Below are 21117 nucleotides of genomic sequence, written 5' to 3'. Positions count from 1 at the left end.
TTCACAAGGTAAAATTTTTCTACCTAACTCCTGTAAGTCTCAATTTCTTATCTATAATTATAATAATTACTTACATTTATTGAGTGCTTACTGTGTGCCAGGCACTATTCAAAGCCTTTTATGTGTAGTAATCTGTTTAATTCTTATGATAGCTGTATGAAGTGGGATCTATTATTACATATAAATTAGAAATACGACACATAATCAGCTTGCAGGGGTTTTTCACAATGATCACATAATGTAGGGCTTATGAAAACCTTGGGGCCGGGTGCGGTGGCTCACGCCTGTAATCCCAGCACTTTGGGAGGCCGAGGTGGACAGATCAGGAGGTCAGGAGATCGAGACCATCCTGGCTAACACGTTGAAACCCCGTCTCTACTAAAAAATATAAAAAATCAGCCGGGCGGGCGTGGTGGTGGTGGGGTAGTCCCAGCTACTCAGGAGGCTGAGGCAGGAGAATGGCGAGAAACCAGGAGGTGGAGCTTGCAGTGAGTCGAAATAGCACCACTGCACTCCAGCCTGGGTGACAGAGCGAGACTCTGTCTCAAAAAGAAAAAAAGAAAAAAGAAAAGAGAAAAAAGAAAACCTTGGGCATAGCATACAGTTTGTAGTTCCCACTTTCCTTCCCACATAATGACAGACTTGATGCAGCTCAGGTTTAAAGAATAAATTTGGATTAATGAGAGACTGAAGTACAATATGGATAGTGAAATTGCCCTGTGAAAAGAAAATTTTGGTAATATAAATATTTGGCTAGAAATCAAATTTGAATTTTCTAAACAGAGCTTCCACTGACCTCTAATGAACTGGCATATTCTGAGGGAAGAAGAAAGAAGTCATCCTACACTTGCACTGGTTTCTCCTGCCTGACACCTAGACTGCATAGTATGTCGATCACTACTTCTGATTCTCTTTCATTTTTCTATTCATTCATTCATTCAGTCAATCAACAAACACTTATTACATACCTGCTATGTGCCAGTACTTGGCATAAGCACTAAGTATCAATGGTGAACATTACATATTCCCTGCTCTCCTACAGCTTAAAGCCAAACAGGGAAGACAGACGCTAATCGACCTGTACATGAATAAATAATTACAGAGATTTTGCAACATGGTTTGAAGAGCATATGAAAAGTGCTTCCTGAAGAAATGGGACTTAAACCGGGAGGTAGAAGAGAAATCAGAAAGGTGTGGCAACATTAACAACATGAGAGATAGCTATAGGAGTTTGCCGGGTGGAAGTTACTAATGACCTTAAGCGAAAGTTTTGTTGGTGTGTCTAAGGTGGAAACCAGACTGGGAGTGCCCTAAAGAGACAATGAGTGAGAGGTGAAGAAATGGAGACAGTAACGAAATAAAAAACCCTTTCAAGACATTTAATGGTGAAGAAGAGGAGAAGGGAATATATGCTTAAGAGGGAGGGTCAGAGGACAAAAATATAAATATAGTAGTTTAGCTTTCTGTTATCTCAGCTGTCCACATCCATCTCTACTTCCAGTGAAAATAGCACGGAAAAAAAGGTACTTGTCCCAAAGTGAGTGAGTGTGCTTGAAAAAGAACCAAAGCTGCACTCTTATAGGAATATTCATTAGGTAACTTTAATATATGCAAACTAATAAAAGTTCTACCATAAAAACCCATCCTTTGGACAAGGCAGCAGCTTTATAAAATATAATATAATGACTCATTTTTACAATGAAATTTTACTGGTGTTTCAATTAAAAATATATTTTAAAATAATATTTTCCCAGATACACTGAATATGGTATAATTAGGCTAAACACATATTGATTCAAACTTATTATCTCAAAATTCTGTTATATGAACAAATCTGTGTGCTAATGGGGCACACTAACATTCAACTAAAGTGAATTGTATAGACACATAGCATTTCACTGGATGATTACTTTAAATGTTTAGAGAGAAAATTAAATCTTTCAAGTCACTAGCAGATTATTCTTGCCCTGGAAATCAGCTGATGCTGTTGCTGCAGTGAATGAAACAGGCATTTGTAACACTGTAAAAAACTAAAAGAATAACTTGGGGATGACATTTAAAGAGTTCTAGTCCCCCTTGAAGCCATTTCTATCAATATAGTTTTAGGCATCTATTTTTACTGCCATCAAAAGGTCTCTCACATTCACATTAATTTTATAAGGAAGCAAGTTACTATTATTACTACTTTATTTATAGAAAAAGATTACTCTGCACTGTAACTAAATTGGCTATTTTAAAACTTAAAAAGTTAATAGGATTTTGTTAAGTACCTAACACTACATTCATGGTCATCTTCATCTAAGAGCCACGAAGAGCCTGATTCCGGGTGTCAAATAGATTGAGCCACAGAAATTGATCCAAGTACCTGTGTTAAATATTTTCTCTGCTACTGTTTCCCTTGACATCCTCCCCTCTGGCTACTGTCTACGAAGAAAGTAATTAGAAAAGAGCATGTCTAATAAACTAACAGGCAAGTCACTGTTGATCAGACATGGAAATCACATTCTAAGAAAACGGAAAGAAGCCGAGCCGCACACCTGATTGTGTTATGTGAGACCCAATGACAAAAAAAAAAAAAAAAAAAAGATTACAAGCTATTCAAGTTTGGGTGCTGATTTTCTTTTTCAAAACCTGAGCAGAAGAAAAATGTCAGGGTTGTTTGGAAGCACCGAATTACAAGATCCTGAATAAGCTGCTTCATCAGACAGACAGCTAGAAAATCCTATTTGCAAAATAGCTCCCACCAGTGTCTTTTATGTCCGAAGTGAGACTCAGTTTTTGGCTAGAAAATACACTCCTGTCAGCGCTAAGGAAGAGGAATGGTGTCTCTCCCCCTTTTCAGAAACACCATTCCCTGGATGAATGGACAGCAGGAGCGCAGTCTCACAGACGCAGGACTGACCCGAGTACAGTCACCGTCTCTCTCCCAACCCTGAGGGGGGACAATCCCTTTGTGGCACCCGGGAAAGAGAGTATCCAAACGAGCTGGTCGGAGTCTGGCAGCGTGGGCAGCAGCGCGGCGACCACGGCTCCGGGCGCGAAGGTGTGTAAGGTAGGCGGGGTGAAGCACCCAGGAGCGGAGGGAAGAGCGCTGCACCCTCGCTAAGTCTAGCCGCGCTGGGCGCGTATCTGGGCGGCCCCAGAAACCAGCAGAGGCAGACTTGGGCCCGGGCAGAGCAGGAGGTGGGCAGAGCCCGTTCCCCCGCTGCCGTTACCTGCAGCAGCAGAAGCGCAGCCGCTGGCTCTTGCTGGATCCGCGCCTGGGCTACCGACTGGACAGCAGCTACCGCCTCCACTGCCTGCACCTGCGACTCAGCGGATCCCTCTTTGGACAGGGCACCCCCACTCCGGGAATCCCAACGCCAGGAGCCATCCATGGCCATGGCGGGGGCTTCTCGGCACCCGACTGGGACGCCCAGCCAGCTCCTTGTGGTGCTCGCCTGCCTGCTCTTGAGTCGCCCTGCGCTGCAGGGACAGGCATCCTCGCTTGGGACCGAGCCTGACCCGGCGCTTTACCTGCACGCCTGGGGTGCGCTTGAAGGCACTCGCCCCGACGGCCCTAGCGTGCTGATTGCCAACCCTGGACTCCGGGTGCCCTTGGGTCGTTCCCTTTGGCTCGACCCGCTCCGGGACCTGGTGATTGGAGTGCAGCCGGGGGACCGGTGCGAAGTCACGGTACTGGACGCCCTGCCGCTGCTCAAGGGCGCACTCTCCCCGCGCCGCTTCCCCTGCGCCTTCGGGCCCCGCCAGGTCCAGTACACTCATTTCGGCTCCCACAGCCCCGGACGCGCCCGGGTGCTGCTGCAGCTGCGCTACGACGCCCCGACTCACACGCTGGTGCTGCCCTTCACGCTGGCGGTGGACGTGGTCTTTTCCCAGCTGGAGCTGGTGACGCGCAACAGGCCTTTGGTAGTGGAGAAGCTGCAGGGCTGGAGCCGTGTCATCGACAGGAGAGTGCTGGACTTCGCCTCCCTGAAGTCCAGAGCCACGGCTACCCGCAGGTGCCGGCTCACCCCACTTCCTCACGAGGACGGCCCCCTGCCCAAGTACGGGCGCTTGGTGGACGCGATGGGGGCCCCTCTCCCCAGGCGCAAGCGCGTAGACTGTGAAGCTTTCCTCCGGGCTGGGGTGCGCTATCAGCACACCGCTGCCTCCTCGCCCAACCGGGACTACTTGCCAATGATGGTGGAGCTGCTGGGGCCTGAGGGCCAGGACGCTGGGTCTGCGGGTGTGCTGGTCCGCGAGCATTTCCAGCTGCTGGTGAGGATCCTCGGAGGAGCCAAGAACACACCGCCCAGACCCAGCTTCATGGCCACGATGATGATGGAGGTGGATCCATTTGTGCTGACAGCCCTGACACCTGACGCACTAGCCGCGGAGGACATCGAGTCAGACCCTGGCGACCTGGTGTTCAACATTCTCAACGCCCCCACTCCCGCACCAGGGCATCCAGGGCAGCAGGGCTACGTGGTCAGCACCGACGACCCTCTAGGCCTTCCAGTCTCCTTCTTTACCCAGCAGGAGCTGCGGGAGCTGAAGATTGCCTATCAGCCCCCTACAGAGAACTCCCATGGAGAGCGCCTCTTTCAGCTGGAACTGGAGGTGGTGGACGGAGACGGCGCCGCCTCAGACCCCTTTGCCTTCATGGTGACAGTGAAATCCATGAATACTCTGGTCCCAGTGGCTAGCCATAACAGGGGACTTGTTCTTTTTGAAGGTCAGTCAAGGCCCTTGTCCAGCACCCACAGCGTTCCTATCAGTGATAAAGATAACCTAGAAGAGGTGAAAATGGCTGCAGTCAGGGGCTTGAGACATGGGCAGCTGGTGGTGTTTGGGGCACCTGCTGGGTGCAAGTATTTCACACCTGCGGACCTGGCAGCAAGGCGAGTGGTGTATCAGCATGATGGCAGCAACACCTACAGTGACAACATCATCTTCCGGATGGAGGACGGACACCACCAAGTGGAATTTCTCTTTCCCGTCACCATCCTACCTGTGGATGATGAACCACCAATGGTCAATACTAACACAGGACTCTCACTGACGGAAGGGCAGGTGGTCCAGATCTCTCCCTTTGTACTGAGCGCTACTGATATTGACTCTGAGGACTCAACCATCCACTTTGTGCTAGAGAACCAGCTCTTAGAAGGAAATAAGGAAGCACCACAGTGGGAGGTGGCCCCTGGTTCCTCCCACTCAGGCCACTACCTGGGGGACATGTTGCTGCGGCAGGCTGAACTACCTCTCTCCACCGAAGGTGGGGACTGGCACTACATGGAAAAGGAAGGGCTTTATGAGAAAGTGGTGACTGAGTGGCTACAGAGAGACATAATGGAAGGGAGACTCTTCTACCGCCATCTTGGACCACACAGCTCTCAAACTGTAATGGTCCAGCTGGCTTTCCATGTGCAGGATGACCATGACCCACCCAATCTCTCCAACCAGCACATTTTCACCATCAAGGTCCAGCCAGCGGATATACTGAGTCCACAGCTGTATCCAGGAACTACACTAGAAATGACTGTACAAGAATACCAACTCACTCACTTCCAGAAGAACTTCCTCCGATACATTGACCAGGGCTCTGATGACCAGAACCTATGGTACACCCTACTGACACTCCCGACTGACACAGATCGAAACCACCAAGTCCGGGCTGGAGAAATTGTGCTCACTGATTCACCAGACACACTCATCACGCACTTCACCCAAGCCCAGGTAAATCAGCGTGAAGTTGCCTACCAGCCTCCACAGAAGTTAGGTATTGCACCACGGGTTGTGCAGTTTACCTACCAGGTGGAAGATGCTGCAGGCAATAGCGTGCCAGGCACATTTACATTATTCCTGCAACCTGTGGACAACCAGCCCCCAGAAGTCACCAACAGAGGCTTTACTGTCTTAGAGGGAGGCAGCTTTAACCTCAGCAGTAATGAGCTGCATGTTACAGACCCAGACACAGACATTGACCAAATTGTCTTCATATTAGTCCGCAGTCCCCAACATGGACGCTTGCAGTACTTTAAAAAATGTATGGTCCCAGGGGAATCTTTCATGCAAGCTGACATTATTAATGGGAGTGTCTCTTACCAGCATGGTAGAGACCAGACAACTACCAGTGACACTTTCCATCTGGAAGTAAGTGATGGGGTGCACCATATACCCATCACCATCCCAATTTCCGTGCATCCCAGTGTGGCTAACAAAAGTCCTAGGATCTCTATCACAAGTAGTTCATTATTGGATGTTTCTATAGATGTACTAGAGAATAAAGCCACTGAAATTACCATGGGTGTCATCCATGGCAAAAGGAAGGATGTACATCACTTGATGCTGTCTTTCATTGTAAAGGACAGCCCCAAATTGGGCACTATTCTGGTCAATGGTTTGCCCACAGAACGATTCACCCAAGAGGACCTCATCAGTGGGAGAGTAGCCTATGTCCACACTGGAGGTGAAGTTGGTTTTCAAAAGCAGCACGATGCCTTCAGCCTCATCCTCTCCAATGATTCTTACCAATGGGTAGTGGGGAATAGCATAATAGAGAGAGTACAGGTACGAGTAACTGTGCTGCCTGTGGACAATGTGGGACCCAGGGTCTTGGTGGGGGAGTCCTTCATTGTCTATGAAGGTGAGAAGAACTCCTTGACCTTACAACATCTCCATGTTGAAGATGTGGACACTCCTCAAGATGAACTCCTCTGCACAGTGACTAGTCAGCCAGCCTCTGGCTACCTGGAAAATATTGCACCAGCTCCTGGTTCAAAAATGTCCCAGTCTGGCAGCCCCATCAGTGCTTTCTCCCTCAGAGATGTCCAAGTGAGGCATATCAGTTATGTACAGAGTATTCACAAGGGAGTAGAGCCACAAGAGGATCAATTCACCTTTTATTGCTCTGATGGCATCAACTTCTCCCCAAATGTCTTCTTCCCTATAATCATCCTACCCACCAATGATGAGAAGCCTAAACTTTTTGCCCATGAGTTTGAGGTACTAGAGGGGATGAGCCTGGTCATAGACACGCAGCTGCTCAATGGAGCAGATGCTGACCTGCCACCGAATGAGCTCCACTTTCAACTCACAGTCCTCCCTCGGCATGGACAAATCATAGAGCAGCTGGCTACGGGCAGCCAGCCCATCCACAGCTTCACGCTCAAGGAGATTCAGGAGGCCTCCACCATTGTGTATGAGCATGATGACTCAGAGACCAAAGAGGACAGTTTTGAGGTCTGGCTAAGTGATGGCAAGCACACCACCCACAGGAAGGTACCCATTGTAGTGACCCTAGTGGATGATGAAACTCCTCAGCTGACTGTCAACAATGGGCTGAAAGTAGAGAAAGGACACTCTGAGATCATCACAAATCAGATCCTCAAGGCCACAGATCTTGACTCAGATGATAAGAGCCTCAGTTTTGTCCTCCATTCTGGGCCTCAACAAGGGCTTCTACAGAGGCTGAGAAAACCCAGAGGAGAAGTGAGGAACAATCTTACTCTGGGAATGAACTTTACCCAGGATGAGATTGACAGAGGCCTCATCTGCTATATCCACACAGGCCAAGAAGGGATTGTTGATATTATCAAGTTTGATGTGACTGATGGGGTTAACACTTTGACAGACCACTACTTCTATGTCACTATTGGCAACTTAGACAAGGTCTTCCCTGAGGTAATCAGCAAAAGGATCACCTTAACAGAAGGTGCCAGAGTGACCCTTACCAACAGTCTGCTTAGCAACAGTGATATCAACAGCTCTGATGAACATCACTTTAACATTACACGGGCTCCAAGCCTGGGTCACCTAGAAAGTTCTGACCATGCTGGGGAACCCATTGCCTCTTTCACTCAGCTTCAATTGGCTAGCAACAAAATATCCTATGTCCATACTTCAAATGATGAGAAAAAGATGGACAGCTTTGAGTTTCAAGTGATCAGTGAACTCTACCCTGTGTCCAGAACCTTCAGGATCTTCATCACTGATGTGGATCATAAGAAACCTATCTTGACCATCCATAGACTAACACTACAGAAAGAGGCTAGCCAACTGATCACTCCCCTTGAGTTGACAGTGGAAGACAAGGATACCCCAGATTATCTTATTCTCTTTACCATCACCCAGGTCCCCATGCATGGCAAGATTTTGTACAATGGTAGCCATCCTGTGACCACTTTCACCAAGCAAGACCTGAACAAGAACCTGATTAGCTACAAGCACGACGGCAGTGAGACCACTGAAGATAGTTTCTCCTTGACTGTGACAGATGGCACTCACACTAATTTCTATGTCCTCCCAGACACTGCCCTGGAGACACACAAACCTCAAGTAATGAGGGTCCAGATAAGATTATTAGACAATAGGCTTCCCCAGATTACTATCAACAGGGGTGCCCTAACCTTGAAGCGCCTTCACACTGGACATATGGGCTTCTTGATTACCAGTAAGTCTCTGAAGGCAGAAGATCAGGACAGTCCCCACAGGCTTCTGAAGTATAAAGTTACCAGAGGACCAGAGCATGGCTTCATTATCAGAACTGGCCTTGGAAACCAGAGCACTCGAGAGTTTACACAAGGTTAGTATGCATTCTTCCCTGACTATTCTGTCCCTCCCCTTCATTGGATCAGATCTCTCAGCTTTGTGTAAAATTGCCCTGACCTCAGACATTTGCACTAAGATTCTTGTTCTAATAAAATACAGTAAAGTATGAAATTATTCTAAAAAGAAACAAAGCAACAAGTCCTTTTTCATCAATTTCATCAGAATGCCTATTTAACAGGAACTCACACGTATTTCATAAAGTTGTAGTTATACCTTAAAACTGCTAAACACAGGAGGACAGCTTCTACTTCTGAAATATTATAAGATAACCTTATATTAATTCTGATAATATCAGATTGATTTTGAATTTTAAGAATGACATATAGAAATCATTTGCATAGTTATTAGTAAGTCCAGATTTCTGAAGATGTTTGGTATCTAGATTTTGGATATAAATTCCTACATTGTTCATTTTTATTATACTATTCAAATGTAATTTCTACATCTAATAAAAGCACAGAACTATGTTTGCCTGAGATTATTTTTTTCTTTTATATTTGGTGTTACTACTAATTATGAACTAGAGGCAGGTCCCTCTACTTTCCCAGGTGATGTGATACCTGCTGGTTTTTAAATGCTCTTTATGTTGTCATAACTTTTTTAGATAGCTCTGTGCATGAAATGTCCCACATATGATACATGTAAACCTAGATGCAAACTCAGAGGAAAACTTACACATGTTTAAAAAATAGTTTGATTACATTTTCAGAATTTCTTCTAAAGCAAATGAAATCATATGTGGTTCTCCATGGCACATGTATACCTATGTGACAAATCTGCATGTTATGCACATGTATCCCAGAACTTAAAGTATAACAGAAAAAGAAATAATGCAATCACAACAGTGATAACATTTTCAAATATTAAACTTATGTAAACTTTAAATAATAAAATCATGTGACTCTATAAGAATTATTTCTACAAACAAACACCTCCGAGAGCAAATTGTTTTTAAAATACTAATAATTACCAATATAAAAACATAATTATAGACCTTCATAACAAATTATTACCCAAGAAAATAGGCAATAGGAAAAACTCATGATTTTATTCTAATTTTCTTTTTTCTTAGGATGCAGCAATTATTCTTGTTTAAATTCATTTTGACAAATAGTTCACGAGTATCCACAAATATGTCAAGCTCTATACTTGTGCAGAAGATTCAAAACCAGATAGACCTGGCTCTCAATAGAGGGCCAGGATGTTGTAAAGCACACGTAACTAGAATGCCCTCCTTGCTGGGCTTTAGCACCCAGAGAATATGCACATAGTAGCACTGTGACAAAGTCAGGGTTTCTTACTTTTATTTGAGGTTTGGAAGTACATATATTTAAACTCATGTCATGCTGGTTTGTTGTACAGATTATTTCATCACCCCGGTATTTAAGCCCAGTACCCAGTAGTTATCTTTTCTGGTCTGCTCCTTCCTCCTACCCTCCACCCTCAAGAAGACCCCACTGTCAATTGTTCCTTTCATTGTATTCATGAGTTCTCATCATTTAGCTCCCACTTATAAGTGAGAATATGCAGTATTTGGTTTCCTGTTCCTGAATTAGTTTGTTAAGGATAATAGCCTCTAGCTCTATCCATGTTCCTGAAAAAACAACAACAACAACAAAAACACATGATCTAGTTTTTAATGGCTGCATAGTATTCCATGGTGTATATGTAATATATTTTCTTTATCCAGTATATCATTGATGGACATTTAGGTTGATTCAGTGTCTTTGCAATTGTGAGTAGTGCTGCAATGAACATTTGCATGCATTTGTCTTTATGGTAGAATGATTTATATTTTTGGGGTGTATACCCAGTAATGGGACTGCTGGGTTGAAGGATAGTTCTGCTTTTAGTTCTCTGAGGAATCACCACACTGCTTTCCACAATGGCTGAACTAATTTACACTCCCACCAACAATCTATAAATGTTCCCTTTTCTCTGCAACCTCACCCAGCATCTGTTATTTTTTGGCTTTTTAATAATCACCACTCTGAGTGGGGTGAGATGGTACCTCATTGTGATAAAGTTTCAAACTAAAGTTTTATTTTTGACATTGTAGCTTTAAGAAGATTCATGTTCACTTAATCATTATTTTCAAATTTATTAATTGGAGTATTTCTATGCCTAATTAAAACTTTGAGGTTGTTAACATACTCATTTTCATTTGTGCCAATATGACTGTGTGTGACGTTTGCTCTTTTTTTTTTTTTTAGCTGACATTGATGAGATGAAGATATCCTATGTCTTGAATGAGGGCAGCAATGCATCAAAGGACATCTTCTATTTCTCTGTTGAAGACAATGGTAAGTCAGTAATAAAACCTTCAAAAGGACTCGTGGTTAACTAAAATCAACATAAAATAGGAAAAAAATTAAATAATTTCTAGGCAAGTACAGGCATCATATAAGCAAGTAATCACAATCAATAATGTCATAATACAAACAAATTAATTCTTTTTGTTTCCCTTATGGTCCTGTGCCAAATGATTCTTGATAAATAACTTTTTAGGAAGAAAAAGTAATGAGGAATTTGATAAGTGAAATGTGAAGTATTTTATCTGATCTGGATCATGTGTGACATCATATAGGCAAGTGAATCTCACCTTCAAGAGATTCTGTGAATCTAGCTAGTGGTTTCTATCATTCTGAAACAAATTAGAAAATACATCTTCAGATTTTGTTGGGATTTTTATTTGCAGAACTGAATCTTATGGCTCCCTGACCTTAGATTTGAAATCTTTCTGGATGGGGTAAATATATATATATATATCTCCCGGCATAGAGGAAAGCTTACTTAAAAACTGCCTGTTTATGCTGCAGCTTGGTCTGTGTACTATTAACTTCAAAGTAGAATAATGGGCAGCATCTAGTTAACAGAAGCCACTTTCTTTACACACCTAGGGATTCAATGATTATGTGGTCAGCAGAAAAATCATTTTGCAGTATGACAGGATAATAGCAGAAATTATCTCTGTGTGCTGCTTGCCACTCAGAAACCTCTTTCAGCACAAATCATTACTCATTCCCAGTAAGTAACCTGCATTTTCTGCCTAAATCATGTGTAATCAGTCAATAATTGAATTTATTGTAAAGTAGTCCTCTATGAGAGGCCGTATGGTATACTGACTGGGTTTGAATCCCAACTTGTCCCATGTGACCTTGAGTTAGTGACCTTGTCCTCTTCATTCATTCCCCCATGTATAAAGTGGTGGTCTTCATACCTATGTCAAAGGGTTGCTAAGAGGATTGACTAAGATCATAAACGTAAAGCACTTCATAAAAAGTAGGTGCTTTCACCCAATTCTTGTTCATTTTTTTAAAAAAATTTAATTTAAAAATAGGTGCCCATTAACTAGATATTTTCTCCCCTTCTGATAAGACTAACTACAGTTGAAACCACTGATCCCTCCTCCCCATTTCCTTCCTTAAAGTTTAAAACCAAATCTTCTTTCCCTTTCCCAAGTTCTCAAGAACCATAAGTTCCTAAAAAGATGAATGTATGCCTTTAAACAGGCTCATAAATAAATGTAAGACAAATGCTTTATCTTGAATATTTTCCTTTCTGTTTTTGAAACGATCGTCACTCTAAAAAGATGTACCTCTGACTCTGACACTATGCTTTGTGGACAACATTACAAACAAAAATACAGTCTGTGATGACACTGTAAGGTGGATTTTATGTAGCTACCATGTTTTAACTTTTTTCTGTGAGCTAGCCTGTCCTTAAAGACATTATGACTTTTGATCCTCACTACAAAATAAAAAGTAAATGTTATGATGCCCACTTTAAAATGAAGACACCACGGTTAAATAACTTGCCTGAAGTCATACAAGTAACAGGCAAGTAAACTGAAATCAAATCCAATTCCAAAGCTAGGGTTCTTAACTGCTAATGCTACACTCACCCTGCTTTGGGAAGCTGAAGCCATAGACAAAAGTTAGAGAACAGAGCCAAGACTGCACTTCCTAACCTGACAAAGAAGCGCCTTGAGAATCAAAGTGATAAGAATGATCAAACACAGAGTCCAAAGTATTTGAGGATACATTTGTTCATAGCTGGATCTTAAAGTATGTATACATAAACTAATTAAATATTTGCACATTCATTTATCCAGTGAATTTTTTTCCCTTGGATCCAGGGACAAACTGGAATTTTTAAAAATTATTTCTTTAAGATTTTTTTCTAGAAACAGGATCCCTCTATGTTGCCCAGGCTGGAATGCAGTGGCTCGAACTCTAGGCTTTAAGTTGGTCCTCCCACATCCACCTCTCAAGTAGCTGGTACTACGGGCATGTGCTGCCATGCCCAACCAGTGAATTTTTCAGTTGCCTTCCACGTACTGTGCATGGAGCTAAGATCCATGTCTGCTGATGATGGGCATTCCTGGAACAGCTGATAAAGGACTCACTTTAAACATTTTATTATCTGTTATTTTGAAATATTATGAATCCATTGCTTTACAGTAGCTGACTTAATCGTTTTTTCTTTCAAAATGCCCTCACTTTAAAAAGATTTCCCAAATGGAATGTTGAACATTTCCATTTGATCTATTAATAATTTTTTTTTCCTAATGGCACATAGCACTAACAGAAGGTGTTATACCCTTCTAGAAATAGATCTTTCACTGTCGTCATTGTTGTTTCCATACCAATATTCAAACTGTTAAAAGAAGACCCTGCCCTGCCTCCAGAACTGACATTAGGTGTATGCTGCAGCTTAGCTCAGGGGTCTTAAGAATGGAAATACTGGCAAAAATGACCCTCGCGCTCCAACTTTGCTAAAATCTCAAGAGTGATACCATGAAGGCTTCTAATTAATAGGCTCTGGACCCAGGCTGTCTGTGTCCAAATCCCAGCTCAACTCTTGTAGTCTTACATATTTGAGAAACTGCCTGTGCTTTAGTTTGCTCACCTATGAGCTGAAGATAATGATGGCATGCGCCCCTTAGAATTATTATGAGGATTTTATTCGTTTCCTATTGCTGCTATAACAAATTACCACAAACTTAGTGGCTTGAACCAACACAAATCTGTCATCTTACAGTTCTGGAGTTCAGAAATCCAAAATGGTCCTTACTAGAATAGAATCAAGGTTTTGACAAGGATGCATTTTCTTTTTTTTTTTTTTCCATAAGTTTTTGGGGGTACAGGTGATATTTGGTTACATCAGTAAGTTCTTTGGTGGTGATTTGTGAGATTTTCATGTACCCATCACCCGAGCAGTATACAGTATTTTTTGCCCCCTTGCCACTCTTCCCCCCAAGTCCCCAAAGTCCATTGTATCATTCTTATGCCTTTGCGTCCTCATATCTTAGCTCTCACATATCAGTGAGAACATATGATATTTGGTTTTCCATTACTGAGTTAATTTATTTAGAATAATAGTCTCCAATCTCATCAAGGTCACTGCAAATGCTGTTAATTCATTCCTTTTATGACTGCATAGTATTCCATTGTATATATATACCACAGTTTCTTTATCCACTCATTTATTGATGGGCATTTGGGTTGGCTCCATGATTTTGTAATTGTGAATTGTGCTGCTATAAACATGCGTGTGCAAGTATCTTTTTCAAATAATGACTTCTTTTCCTCTGGGTGGATACCTAGTAATGGGATTGCTGGATCAAATGGTAGTTCTACTTCTGGTTCTTTAAGGAATCTCCACACTGTTTTCTGTAGTGGCTGTACTAGTTTACATTCCCACTGGCAGTGTAGAAGTGTTCCCTGATTAACAAACACATCCACACCAAAATCTACTGCTTTTTTTTAATTATTATTTTTTGATTATTGCCATTCTTGCAGGAGTGAGGTGGTATCTTATTGTGGTCTTGATTTACATTTCCCTAATTATTAGTGATGTTGGGCATTTGTTCATGTTTGTTGGCCATTTGTATATCTTCTTTTGAGAATTGTCTATTAATGTCCTTAGCCCGCTTTTTGATGGGATTGTTTGTTTTCTTCTTACTGATTTGTTTGAGTTTGTTGTAAATTCTGGATATTAGTCCTTTGTCAGATATATACATTGTGAAGACTTTCTCCCACTCTGTGGGTTGTGCGTTTTCTCTGCTGACCATTTCTTTTGCCATGCAAAAGCGCTTTCGTTTAATTAGGTCCCAGCTATTTATCTTTGTTTTTATTGCATTTCCTTTTGGGATCTTGAAATCCTTGGCTAGGCCAGCGTCTAGAAGGGTTTTTCCAATGTTATCTTCTAGAATTTTTATAGTTTCAGGTCTTAGGATTAAGTCCTTAAGGCATCTTGAGTTGGTTTTTGTATAAGGTGAGAGATGAGGATCCAGTTTAACTCGCCTACATTTGGCTAGCCAATTATCCCAGCACCATTTGTTGAAAAGGGTGTCCTTTCCTCACTGTATGTTTTTTATTTGCTTTGTCAAAGATCAGTTAACTGGAAGTATTTGGCTTTATTTCTGGGTTCTCTGTTCTGTTCCATTGGTCTGTGTGCCTACTCTTGTACCAGTACCATGCTGTATTAGTGACTATGGCCTTATAGTACAGTCTGAAATCAGGTAGTGTGGTGCCTCCAGGTTTGTTCTTTTTGCTTAGTCTAGCTTTGGCTATACGGGTTCTTTTTTGGTTCTATATGAGTTTTAGAGTTGTTTTTCCTAATTCTATGAATAATTATGGTGGTATTTTGATGGGGAAGTGCCTTGAATTTGTAGATTGCTTTTGGCAGTATGATCATTTTCACAATATTTATACTACCAATCCATGAGCATGAGATGTATTTCCATTTGTTTGTGTTGTCTGTGATTTCTTTCAGTAGTGTTTTGTACTTTTCCTTCTAGAGGTCTTTTGATTCCTTGGTTAGGTATATTCCTAAGTATTTTATTTTATTTTATTTTATTTTATTTTGTTTTATTTTATTTTATTTTATTTTATTGCAGCATTTTAAAAGGGGTTGAGTTCTTGATTTGATTCTCTGCTTGGTAGCTGTTGGTGTATAGAAGAGCTACTGATTTGTGTACATTATTCTTGTATCCCGTAAACTCTATTGAATTATTTTATCAGTTCTAGGAGCTTTCTGGAGGAGTGCTTAGGGTTTTCAAGGTAAATGATCATATTATCAGCAAAGAGTGTCAGTTTGATTTCATCTTTACCGATTTGGATGCCCTTTATTTCTTTCTCTTGTCTGATTGCTCTGGCTAGGACCTCCACTACTATGTTGAAGACGAGTGGTGAGAGTGGGCATCCTTGTCTTGTTCCAGTTCTCGAAGGGAATGATTTAAACTTTTGCCCATTCAGTATTATATTGGCTGTGGGTTTGTCATAGATGGCTTTTATTACATTAAAGTATGCCCCTTGCATGCCAATTTTGCAGAGAGTTTTAATAATAAAGGGATGCTGGATTTTGTCAAATGCTCTTTCTGCATCTATTGAAATGATCATGTGATTTTTGGTTTTAATTCTGTTTATGTGGTGTATCAAATTTATTGACTTGTGGATGTTAAACCATCCCTGCATCCCTGATATGAAACCCACTTGATCATGGTGGATTATTTGTCTTTTTGACATATTGTTGGACTCAGTTAGCTAGTATTTGATTAAGGATTTTAGCATCCATTGTTCATCAAGGATATTGGTCTGTAGTTTTCAGTTTTGGTTATATCCTTTCCTGGTTTTAGTATTAGGGTGATGCTGGCTTTGTAGAATGAATTAGGGAGGGTTCTATTTTTCTCTATCTTGTGGAATAGTGTCAAAAGAATTGTACCAATTCTTCTTTGAATGTCTGGTAGAATTCTGTTGTGAATCCATCTGGTCCTGGACTTTTTGTTGTTGTTGTTGATAATTTTTTAATTACCATTTCAATCTCACTGCTTGCTATTGGTCTGCTCAGGGCATCTAATTCTTCCTAATTTAAGTTAGGAGGGTTGTATTTTTCCGGGAATTTATCCATCTCTTCTAGGTTTTCTAGTTATGTGAGTAAAGGTGTTCATAGCAGCCTTGAATGATCTTTTCTATTTCAGTGGTGTCATTTGTAATATCTCCTGTTTTGTTTCTTAGTGAGGTTATTTGGATTTTCTCTCTACTTTTCTTGGTTAATCTTGTCAATGGTCTATCAATTTTATTTATCTTTTCAAAGAACCAGCTTTTTTGTTTTATTTAACTTTTGTATTTTTTGTTTGTTTGTTTCAATTTCATTTAGTTCTGATCTGATCTTGGTTATTTCCTTTCTTTTGCTGAGTTTGGGTTTGGTTTGTTCTTGTTTCTCTAGTTTCATAAGGTGTGACCTTAGATTGTCTATCTGTGCTTTCAGTCTTTTTGATGTAGGTGTTTAGGACTATGAACTTTTATCTTAGCACTGCCTTTGCTGTATCCGGGAGGTTTTCATACGTTGTGTCATTATTGTCGTTCGGTTTGAAGAATTTTTTAATTTCCATCTTGATTTTGTTTTTGACCCAATGCTCATTCAGGAGCAGGTTAATTTCCATGTATTTGCATGGTTTTGAAGGTTCCTTTGGGAGTTGATTTCCAGTTTTATTCCACTATGGTGTGAAAGAGTGCTTGATATAATTTCAATTTCCTAACATTTATTCAGGCTCGTTTTATGGCCTATCATATGATCTATCTTGGAGAATGTTTCATGTACTGTTGAATAGAATGTGTATTCTGCTATTGTTGTATACAATGTTCTGTATATATCTGTTAAAGTCCATTTGTTCCAAGGTATAGTTTAAATCCCTTGTTTCTATCTTCATGACCTATCTATTGCTGTCAGTGGAGTATTTAAGTCCTCCACTCTTACTGTGTTGATGTCTATCTCATTCCTTAGGTCTATTAGTAATTGCTTTATAAATTTTGGAGCACCAGTGTTAGATGCATATATGTTTAAGATTGTGATATTTTCCTGTTGGATGAGGCCTTTTACCATTATATAATGTCTTTCTTTGTCTCTTCCAACGGCTGTTACTTTAAAATTTGTTTTGTCTGATATAAGAATAGCTACACCAGCTCACTTTTGGTATCTGTTTGCATGAAATGCCTATTTCCACCCCTTTACTCTAAGTTTATGTGAGTCCTTATGTGCTAGCTGAGTCTCTTCAATGCAGCAGATAGTTGGTTGGTGAGTTCTTATCCATTTTGTGGTTCTGTATCTTTTATATATATACACACACACATATATATATGAACTTAAAGTATATATATATGTGTGTGTACATATATATATACTTTAAGTTCTGGGGTGTGTGTGTGTGTGTATATATATACACTTTAAGTTCTGGGGTACATGTGCAGAACATGCAGATTTGTTACATAGGTATACACATGCCATGGTGGTTTGCTGCACCCATCAACCCATCATCTACATTAGGTATTTTTCCTAATGCCATCCCTCCCCCAGGCCCCCACCCCTCGACAGGCCCTGGTGTGTGATGAGCCCCACGCAGCTGTGTCCATGCGTTCTCATTATTCACCTCCCACTTATGAGTGAGAATATGCTGTGTTTGGTTTTCTGTTGTTGTGTTAGTTTGGACATGAATGAAGCTGGTTCTGTATCTTTTAAGCAGAGCATTTAGATCACTGGCATTCAATGTTAGTATTGAAATGTGAGGTACTATTGCAGTCATCATGCACTTTGTTACCTACGTACTTTGGTTTTTGTTTGTTTTTTGCTTTTTAACTTGTATTTTTGTTTTATGGGTCCTGTGTGATTTATGCTTTAAAGAGGTTCTGTTTTGATGTGTTTCCAGGATTTGTTTCAAGATTTAGAGGTCCTTTAGAGTTCCTATAGTGGTAGCTTGGTAATGATGAATTCCCTCAGCACTTGTTCATCTGAAAAAGACTGTATCTTTCCTTCATATATGATGCTTACTTTTGCTGGATACAAAATTCTTGGCTAATAATTATTTTGTTTAAGGAGACTGAAGATAGGCCCCTAACCCTTCTAGCTTGTAGGGTTTCTGCTGAGAAATGTGCTGCTAATCTGATACATTTTTCTTTATAGGTTACACGGTGCTTCTGTCTCACAGCTCTTAAGATTCTTTCCTTCATCTTTGAATAACCTGATGACAATGAGCCTAGGTGAAGATCTTTTTGCAATAATTTTCCCAGGTGTTCTTTGTGCTTCTTGTATTTGGATGGCTAGGTCTCTAGCAAGGCTGGGGAAGTTTTCCTTGATTTTTCCCCCAAAAAATGTTTTTAAAATTTTTAGACTTCTCTTCTTCCTAAGGAACAACGATTATTCTTAGGTTTGTTCATTTAACATAATCCCAGACTTCTTGGAGGCTTTGTTGATATTTTCTTATTGTTTTTTCTTTGTCTTTGTTGGATTGGGTTAATTTGAAGACGTTTTCTTTGAACTCTAAATTTCTTTCTTCTACTTGTTCAATTCTATTGCTGAGACCTTCCAGAGCATTTCACATTTCTAAAAGTATATACAAAGGTTCATGAATTTTTTATTGTTTTTTCTTTAAGCTATCTATTTCCCTGAATATTTCTCCCTTCACTTCTTGTATCATTTTTTGGATTTCCTTGCATTGGGCTTCACCTTCCTCTGGTCCCTCCCTGATTAGCTTAATAACTAACCTCCTAAATTCCTTTTCAGGTAAATCAGGGATTTCTTCTTGGTTTGGACCCATTGCTGATGAACTAGTGTGATTTTTGGGGGGTGTTGAAGAGCCTTGTTTTGTCATTTTACCAGGATTGATTTTCTGGTTCCTTCCCATTTGGGTAGCCTCTGTCAGAGGGAAGGTCTAGGGCTGAAGGTTGCTGTTCAGATTCTTTTGTCCCACGGGGTGTTCCCTTGATGTAGTCCTCTCTGCCTTTTACTATGAATGTGGCTTCTGTGAGCCAAACTGCAGTGATTGTGTTCTCTCTTCTGGGTCTAGCCACCCAGCAAGTCTACCAGACTCTGGGCTGGTACTGGGGTTTTCTGCACAGAGTCCTGTGATGTGAAACATCTATGGGTCTCTCAGCCATGGAAAGCAGCTCCTGTTCTGGTGGAAGTGGCGGGAGGTGCAGTGGACTCCATGAGGGTCCTTAGCTTTGGTGGTTTAATGCTCTATTTTTGTGCCGGTTGACCTCCTGCTAGGAGGTCACACTTTACAGAGAGCATCAGCTGTGGTAGTATGGGGAGGAATCGTCAGTGAGCAGGGTCCTAGAACTCCCCAGATTATATGCCCTTTGTCTTCCACTACCAGGGTGGGTAGGGAAGAACCATCACGTGAGGGAGGGGTTAGGTGTGTCAGAGCTTAGACTTTCCTTGGGTGAGTCTTGCTGCAGCTGCTGTGGGAGATAGGAGTGAGGTTCCCAGGTCACTGGAGTTGCGTACCTAGGAGGATTATGTCTGCCTCTGCTGAGTCATACAGGTTGTTAGGGAAGTGGGGGAAAGCCTGCAGTCACAGGCCTCGGCCAGCTCCCACGCAAACTTAAGGGCAGTTCTCATTTTTCACCATGCCCCCCACAACAACCCCCAGACCATTTTCAGGCAGAGAACCACACGGGCTTGAAAACCTGCCTCAGGCTATACGCCTCCCAGCTGTGAAAGAAAGGGGCTTGGTTCTTTCCCTACCTGTGGAGTTCTCCACACTGGATTTGCTGCCTCTGAGTTCTGGCCAGGAGGCTTCTCACTCCATTGAAATTGTTACAAAATTCAGCTAGCGATTTCATTGTCCCTGTGTAGTTCTCCGCCTGCTCCTCTCTTGTTGGATCCCTGTGATGCCAGGCAGGAATGGCCTGCTAGGAGAACCAGCGAGCTCCCGGGCCTTTCTGCTGCTTCCTCTACCCCTGAATTTTGCTCAGCTCTCCAAATTGACTCAGCTGCAGGTAAAGTTGGAAACTTCTCCTGCGAACAGACTTTCAGCTTCTCCAATGGGGGTGTGTGTTCAGGAGAGGAGGGTCTCCCTTTACCAATTCCATAGTTGGGGCACTCACAGTTTGGGGGGACTCTCCCAGGTCCTACAGGAACAGTCTGCTTCCTTCAGATGGTCTGTGGGTCCTCTTGGGATTGCTGGTTTGTTCTTGCAGTCGATCTGGAGCTAAAATTCACAATGTGAGCCCCTGCTCGCTCTGTCCGGAGCTGCAGTCTAATCCTGCCTCCCGTCTGCCATGATGTCCCGCCTCTCTCCAGCCTAGTTTTTAAAACCTCAAGACCACATGCTCTTCTGCAACTTTAGGGTAGAATCCATCTCCTGGCCTTTTCCAGCTTCTAGCAACAGCACATTCCTTCATCTTCAAAGCCAGAAGGGGCTGAATCTTTCTCCTGCTGCATCACTCTGATACTCTCCTGCCTCCCTCTTTCACTAGTAAGGACCCTTGTGATACATTGGGCCTACCCAGATAATCCAGCATAATCTCCCTGTCTCAAGAGCCTTCTTTTAATCACATCTGAAAAGTCCCTTTGGCCATGCAATATATTCATAGATTCCAGGAATGAAGATGTGGATGTCTTTTGGGAAACATTGAACCATTGTTCTCTACCACAAGTATTAAAGGAATCAACACACATAAGGCACTTAGAAGACTGTCTGACACATAGTAAGCACTCAATAAATACTATCTTTACAAT

At 41.9% G+C, this 21117-nt stretch overlaps 1 protein-coding gene across 1 annotated transcript in view; it reads left to right on the top strand.

Annotated features, from left to right (window-relative positions):
* The first annotated feature begins 3381 nt into the window (after positions 1–3381).
* FREM3 (FRAS1 related extracellular matrix 3) overlaps positions 3382–21117 on the top strand; it is a 107056-nt gene continuing 89320 nt past the window's right edge. The window contains exons 1-2 of the mRNA XM_025386233.1: positions 3382–8566; positions 10806–10895. Coding sequence (XP_025242018.1) covers positions 3382–8566; positions 10806–10895 — 5275 coding nt within the window. The remainder of the gene's footprint in view (positions 8567–10805; positions 10896–21117) is intronic.

This window comes from Theropithecus gelada, chromosome 5 (genome assembly GCF_003255815.1).
Source record: "Theropithecus gelada isolate Dixy chromosome 5, Tgel_1.0, whole genome shotgun sequence".
In the NCBI taxonomy this organism is placed as follows: domain Eukaryota; kingdom Metazoa; phylum Chordata; class Mammalia; order Primates; family Cercopithecidae; genus Theropithecus; species Theropithecus gelada.
This window is presented reverse-complemented; position numbering and strand designations above follow the sequence as displayed.